We start from the raw sequence: 7,500 nt of genomic DNA, 5'->3' as shown, positions 1-7,500 counted from the left end.
ACCACAGCTTGGTTGAACTCTTGATTGAATTAACTTTCAATATTTGTCGCCTTTTTCTTTACTGTATTACAATTGCATATCAATTATCCAAGTCCATTGTGAAGTTTAAATAAAATGTTAAAATTAGACGGAGTTACAAATTAGTGGGCCAACGGATGTACAGAGAGCAGCAGGATGTTCAATATGTCTGAAACAGCGTTTAGTAAAGTTTACTAGTTAAGGATTTTATAACGATGAAACAACATTTAGTTAAGTTTCCAAATAAAGGATTTTATAACACTGAAACAGCATTTAGTAAAGGTTACTAGTTAAGGATTTTATAACAATGAAACAACATTTAGTTAAGTTTACTAATAAAGGATTTTATAACACTGAAACAGCATTTAGTAAAGTTTACTAGTAAAGGATTTTTTTAACGCTAAGCCTCAACAGAACTCTGGGATATGCTAGCTTGGCATCGAGAAGTATGGAACTAACAAATGGGCTTCAGCCAAAGCAAGCATCCATTTTTAAAGGAGTAACAATCCTGGCCTCAATGGCATCTGCCTGTCTACCATCTCCTTACATGACGGCATAGGATGAAAAGGAGGCAAGTGAGAAGTAAGTAAGTGATTAAAAAGTAAAAAAGTCAATTTGGAGTGCTGTCCTATTTGTTATTAGTTTGTTGAAGGCTCAGCTCCCAAGTCTCAATTGGCTGGGGCACCTGCGCCATACGCCGGCGAGCCGGGTTCGATTCCCGCCTGTGGTTCTTTCCGGATCCCACCCCTGCTCTCTCTCCCATTCGCTTCCTGTCACTCTCCACTGTCCTATCATTAAAGGCATAAAAGCCCCCCCCCCCAAAAAAAAAATAATAATAATATATAATAAGTAAGGTCTGTGAGCAGTGACTTACCATGAGTTTCTCTGCGTCTGCTCGGACTTTAAGAAGCTCTGTGATGGCGTCCACGAAGCCCTGGTGGTGGAAGTTGCACATCTTCTCGATCTCACGGTCGTGGTTGCGTATCCTGGCATCCAGCTTCTCCATGAAGCGCTTGTGGGCGTTGGGCTGGTCATCGTAGACAGATCTGGAAAAAAAAGAGGCGGTGTGAGCCATTACAATATATCATAATATTGTAACGTTCTGTGCCAATGAAGAGACAGTTTATCATTAACCCGGTTTAATGTTGACTGTTGTCGGCCACAGCCACGCCACAAGAACACACTTTTACACTCACGTATAGGAGCTCCAACTCACACACACCTCCTCGTAATCTCCACTACCTTTTTCCCCCCAAAACTACACACATTAGACCAGAAGGGGGTGGTACCCTAACCCTGGCCCAGGTAACAGAGCCTATCAGAACCATATAACACAGTAACAATGCTCACATACTTTTAGGAACTTAGACACACTATAATATTATCTTGACATTTATGTGTTAGTTTGGTATGTGTTGATAACTCAGCAGGTGTTATAATTTTTTTTACCAAAACAAAGCTTTATGGGTTGTTGTTATACCATAAAAAAATGGATCGCAAACTTTTTACAATGAGTACCACCTGAGAAAACAATTGGCTCACCAAGTATGAATGGCATTAAAATACAGTAGAGTAGGCCAGAGTATGAGAGTAGACTAGTATGTACATTGTTGTACATTTTTATTTTTAAGAAAGACAAACACTAGTTTAAATTTAACTTCAGTGATTGTGTGGAACCTGCATTGTGTTGACCGCAGGGCTCAGGCCTGCACTTGCCCAGACTCGAACCCTGCAATTTGCAGCACCTTTTTGCAATTTTACACTATGTAATTTTTTTCACCTTAATATAACGAATTTGATGATTCTATTAGGCGAATCGTTCACCTAGCATAGCTATGCCGCATAGACGTAGCGACTCACTACCGAGAAAACCAGCCATGCAACTTCAAGAACGGCGGTCCGACAAATCTCGTGAGAATCATGAAACATTACCTTGTCAGTAGATATAGCTTTTTGGGGATAGTTTTTGCTTGTTGTTAATACCTCACCTCCATAACAAAAGCATGTACAGCAGGGGTAAGTCATGAGAAGTTTGCTATTTATAACAGCAGAGTAAAATATAAATATATCGAGGGAGAGGGAGCTCTACAGTTGCCAAAAATACCTAAACCTGCAGCTCATTGATGACCATGTGGGTTATCTCTGAGTAACGGTTCTTCCACCATCAACCAATCAGCGTGCATCAGTGTTGCGCGGTCTGCCCGAAATTAAGCGGTCACCCGCGGTTATAAGTCATAAACAAAATATTTTAATGATATTCGGGTCATTTGCGGGCGGGTCAGTTAAAAATATTGAAATATATATTTTCTACAAATAGGCCTACTTAAAATATCACGAGAAGGCTAGCATCAATACAGTAAAGCATCAATACAGTAAAGTCAACAGTAAAGAAGCTGAAGACGCAAGTTAAAATAATAAAGACACCCCTTCAGGAAAAGCGATATAGGCTATGGGAAATATTGGGAAAAGTTCTTAAAGAAGTTGACAGTAGTACAAGTTATGGTCTATGTAGGCCTACTTCTTGCGAAGCCATTTAAAAGTATGACAGCCAAAACGGGCAGCCTGCAGGAATAAATGTTATGGCACAGACTACACAGCCATATCTACCGGTATGTATAGGTTCGCGCATGCATAAAAGTTACCTTAGTTCGTTGTGTTCGTGACTTTAAACAGTGGATGCGCTTTAGTAAAGCTTTGTTCTTCATTCAGCATTATAAACCAGTTCTTACGCTAACGTTTTGACCAGCAATGTATCTCTCTTGCCTACCTTGCCTCACCATTTCTGTTTTCGAAAGAAAGATGTAGCCTATGTCCATGGCCTTCAAATCTTTCCTAGTGTTCTAATCCTTGGTGGTTGCGTGCGTGCTTGCGCTCTTATTCTCATTCTCTCTCCTGCGCAAACATTATGTCCTGCATGCCTACTGCGTGTAGTTCTACTGCATAAAGTTTCGCAAATAAATTAGTTTGTTTTACAGAAATGGCCTACTGTCACACTGCATGCAGGCTATAACCAAAAGCACACATTTTGTAAATAAGCGGGTCGGATCGCGGGTCGGGTATAATTTTGTCCTAATTAATATTCGCGGTCCGAGTTGCGGTCGGGTTGATTAAAATATCGGGCGACCGCGGGCCGCTTGTGACCAAACCTGCGCAACACTGGCGTGCATAATTTCTGAGCCAATCACTGAGCTCATTGATGGCCATGTGGGTTATCTCTGAGTAACGGTTCTTCCACCATCAACCAATCAGAGTGCATGTATCATTTCTGAGCCAATCACTGAGCTCATTGATGGCCATGTGGGTTATCTCTGAGTAATGGTTCTTCCACCATCAACCAATCAGAGTGCATGTATCATTTCTGAGACAATCACTGAGCTCATTGATGGCCATGTGGGTTATCTCTGAGGGCCCCTGAGTGACAGCTCTCTGGCTCTGGCCCCGGCGTCCGAACAGGTGCTGTGTGCTTCACACTGAGGCGCAACATGACAACCAAGCATGAATCCTCCTGAACTCTCGAAAACTCTCTCTCTCTCTCTCTCTCTCTCTCTCTCTCTCTCTCTCTCTCTCTCTCTCTCTCTCTCTCTCTGATTGGACGAGCGTTTCTGAGTGTGAGTGAGTGTGCGTGCGGACCTTTGTCCGGCTGAGTGATTCTCTTTCTATCTGTTTATTCTTCTATTTTCTTTATAATTTATGTTTAGTTGTTTTGTTTTGTCCTTAGTTTGATAAGTGTTGTATTTATAGTAATTATTAGGTCCGCAACCAGCGGTTTGGGCGCTGGTTAGCGTGGCAAACATGGAGAGAATGGCGTTTGATAATTTAAGTCGGCGCCATGCCATTAAAATCCCTGTAAACTTGGATATCTCTGTTGAGGAATGTGGTCTAGCTGTTGGCGCTATTGTAGGACATGATAGTATTGTTTCAGCTTCTAGAATGAATGGTTCAGTGGTTATTTTTCTTGATAGTTTTACTAAAGTCAGTGAAATTATCAGCACAGGTATTAACATAGATGGAAATCTGGTCAATGTTCTACCACTCGTTACTCCTTCAAGACGTGTACTTTTGTCCAATGTACCGCCGTTCATTAGTGATGAGATAATCTGCCGTGAATTGGCACGATATGGGCAAATAGTATCCTCAGTTAAAAAGATCCCGCTTGGATGTAAATCCCCTTTACTGAAACATGTCGTGTCTTTCAGGAGACATGTGTATATGATCCTTAAAGATTATACAAGCGATCTCAATGTCGCTTTCAAATTTAAAATTGATCAGTTTGATTACACGATCTTCGCCACTACTGAGACTATGAAATGTTTTCATTGTGGAAAGGAAGGGCATCTTATTCGTGCTTGCCCTGAGAAAAAGGAAAGCAGGCCCACAGTAGGCACCCCGGCCGCAAGTACAAATGAACAGTCAGAAACGGAGCCTGGAGGAGTAGGCCTAAGAGAAGCGTCGGAGAATGAGGTTTCAGCGGCAGGGCCGTCTGGCAAACAAAATGAACAAAAAGAACCAGAACAAAACGACACAAAAGGTAAGGAAGTTTTGGGTATGGGGTGTAGCACAGTGTCTGATGAGATTTCTACTAATCAGAGTGTAAACACGCAAGTTTTGGAAAGTGAAGAAGCGTGTGGGAATAAGTTGCTAGAAATTCCCACGGTAAATGAAGCGACTGCTGTTGTGGTAGCAGAGGCCGTATTGGAGGGATTGGACGATGAGGAAGGAATGGACACAAATGTGAAGTTTAAATTCCCTATGGTGAAAAGAAAAATAGATACTCTTAGTCGCACTAGAGCAGCTAAGAAAGTTGCAGTCTCTGCCCAAGCTGACTTAATTGAATCTGAGTACGATTCTACTGACTCTTGCTCAACGTCACAACAGCATGTATTTAGGGCTTTCTATACCTTAGATGCCATTAAAGATTTTCTAAAACGCACCAAAAATACTAAACGAGTACGAGTGGAGAATTATTTTCCAGATACCATGGGCTTTGTTGACTCAGTGCAACATTTTAGGAATAATCCAGGAAATGAGGGGTTTACTGATCAAGAGATTGCTCGTCTAAAAAAGTTTCTGACAAAACTTAAACAAGGGATTAATGATGAGAGTAATAGCGCTAATTAATTTGATTTTCTTTATCATATGGCGCTTTGTTCTTGTTGAGTTTGTGTTGTGCTTTCTATTACAAATGAGTGTTTTTAACATAGCAACCTTAAATATAAATGGTGCTAGAGATGTAAACAAGAGAGCTCAACTGTTTGAGCTTATAAAGCAAAAACACATAGATGTAATGTTTGTGCAGGAAACCCATACCGATGATAGAAATGTTGTTGATTGGTGTAGAGAGTGGAATGGAAAAATCTTTTTTAGTCATAAATCTGCTTTAAGTGGGGGTGTGGCTTTACTCATCTCTACAAGTTGGATTCCACTAGATTTCTCAGTTGACAACATTATAGATGGAAGACTTTTGAAAGTAAGAGCTATTTTTGAACATTGTGCTTTTGTTTTTTTATGTGTGTATGCTCCCTCATCTGGGATGGAAAGAATGCTTTTCTTAAATAAATTATGTGAAGTATTAAGTGATTGTAGTAAAGATGATTATTTAGTTATGGCAGGTGATTTCAATTGTACAGAACTAAGTACAGATAGAAATCATCCAGAACCACATCTTGCATCACGAAAGAGACTTGTGGAATTAATAAAAAAACATGAACTTGCTGATACTTGGAGAAATTTTAATAATTTAAGGCAATATACATGGGCACATGCAAGAGACAATTTGATTTCTTTAGCCCGTCTTGATAGATTTTATTGTTTTAAGCATCAGCTTAACATTTTTAGGAATTGTAAGATCAGTCCTGTTTCTTTTTCCGACCATTGTCTGGTACAGTGTGGTGTAGGCATGAGGCTAATTAAGCCCAGGAGTGCTTATTGGCACCTTAACACCACTTTGTTGAGTGATGCTAATTTTAGAACAACTTTTTTGTTTTTTTGGAATGATTTTAGAAACTGTAAGACTTTTTTTCCATCTCTTCAGCAATGGTGGGATTATGGGAAGGTGCAGATAAAACAGTTTTGTCAGCAATATACTTTCAGTGTCACAAAAGACATAACCCGATCTATGACAAATCTTGAGATAGAGATAGTAGAACTCCAAAATTTGATGGAAACCACAGGAGATCAAAACCATAATGAGGCACTCAAAGTTAAAAAAGGTGCATTGGCTGACTTGTTAGGCTTGAAGGCACAGGGTGCCCTAGTGAGATCAAGATTTCAGAGTTTGACTGAGATGGACGCTCCATCCCGTTTCTTTTTTAGTCAGGAGCGAAAGAATGGTCAGCGACGTTGCATACATGCTCTGCGTTCACAATCTGGGAATTTGCTAAAAGAGCCTGCTGAGATTTGGAGACGAGCAGTCAGTTTTTATGCTGACTTGTTTTCCTCTGAATACAGTGAGCAGCCAGAAATTGAAGAGGAGTTCTTTGATGGGCTTCCTAAAATTTCGAACAGCAGTGCAAAAGAATTAGAACGACCACTGTCTTTAGAGGAGCTCAGTGCTTCTCTTAAGACCATGGAGAGTGGGAAATCACCTGGCATTGATGGGCTTCCAGTAGAGTTTTTTAGGACATTCTGGGCAGTGATTGGAGATGATCTGCTAGATGTTTTAAATGACAGCCTGACTAAAGCTGAGTTACCATTGAGTTGTAGGAGGGCAGTCCTTACTCTACTACCCAAAAAAGGTGATCTCCACGAGATAAAAAATTGGAGACCTGTGGCACTTTTGTGTACTGATTTGAAGATCTTTTCTAAAGCACTGGCTATTAGATTAAGAAACGTAATGGAGCAAGTGGTCCATAGAGATCAAACGTACTGTATTCCTGGCAGATCAATCTTTGATAACATTGCTTTAATTCGAGATATTTTGGACGTCTCAGGATTATTTGGCATGGATACAGGACTGATTTCTCTTGATCAAGAGAAAGCATTTGATCGGGTTGAGCACAAATACTTATGGAAAACTTTAACAGCTTTTGGTTTCAGCCCAGGCTTTGTTGACAAGATTAAGGTTTTGTATTGTGGTGCTGAAAGTATCCTTAAATTTAACGGTGGTTTATGTTCTCCTTTTAAAGCTCAGAGGGGAATAAGACAAGGTTGTTCACTCTCTGGTATGTTGTATTCTCTTGCAATTGAGCCCCTACTGCATAAATTGAGGATGGTCATTTCTGGTTTTTCTCTTTGTGGTTCAAAATATCTGTTATCTGCTTATGCTGATGATCTGGTGGTCTTTGTAAAGAATCAAGAAGATGTAAATGTTTTAGCCAATACAGTTTCAAATTTTGGGAAGTTGTCATCAGCAAAGGTTAATTGGGACAAAAGCGAAGCACTGTTGGGTGGAAAATGGGAAGGCAGGACACTAAAGCTACCCCAAGGACTAAAATCAGGCAGGAATGGATTTAGGTACTTGGGTGTTTTTTTGGGTGACAGTCA

At 40.3% G+C, this 7,500-nt stretch overlaps 1 protein-coding gene across 4 annotated transcripts in view; it reads right to left on the bottom strand.

Annotated features, from left to right (window-relative positions):
* exoc6 (exocyst complex component 6) overlaps window positions 1–7,500 on the bottom strand; it is an 83,132-nt gene that overhangs the window by 47,189 nt on the left and 28,443 nt on the right. For 2 of the 4 annotated variants that reach the window (XM_076297891.1, XM_076297892.1), the window contains exon 1: window positions 893–1,059. The exons of the other annotated variants lie outside the window; for them this stretch is intronic. In XM_076297891.1, coding sequence (XP_076154006.1) covers window positions 893–1,024 — 132 coding nt within the window. In that variant the 5' untranslated portion in view covers window positions 1,025–1,059. Of the gene's footprint in view, window positions 1–892; window positions 1,060–7,500 lie in introns of those variants that run through there. 4 annotated transcript variants of the gene reach the window in all.

The sequence above is a fragment of the Alosa pseudoharengus genome, unplaced genomic scaffold (assembly GCF_046254945.1).
Source record: "Alosa pseudoharengus isolate Yale_2024_CS ecotype anadromous, Long Island Sound unplaced genomic scaffold, YU_APseudo_1.1 YU_APseudo_1.1_scf_21, whole genome shotgun sequence".
Classification (NCBI taxonomy): domain Eukaryota; kingdom Metazoa; phylum Chordata; class Actinopteri; order Clupeiformes; family Clupeidae; genus Alosa; species Alosa pseudoharengus.
This window is presented reverse-complemented; position numbering and strand designations above follow the sequence as displayed.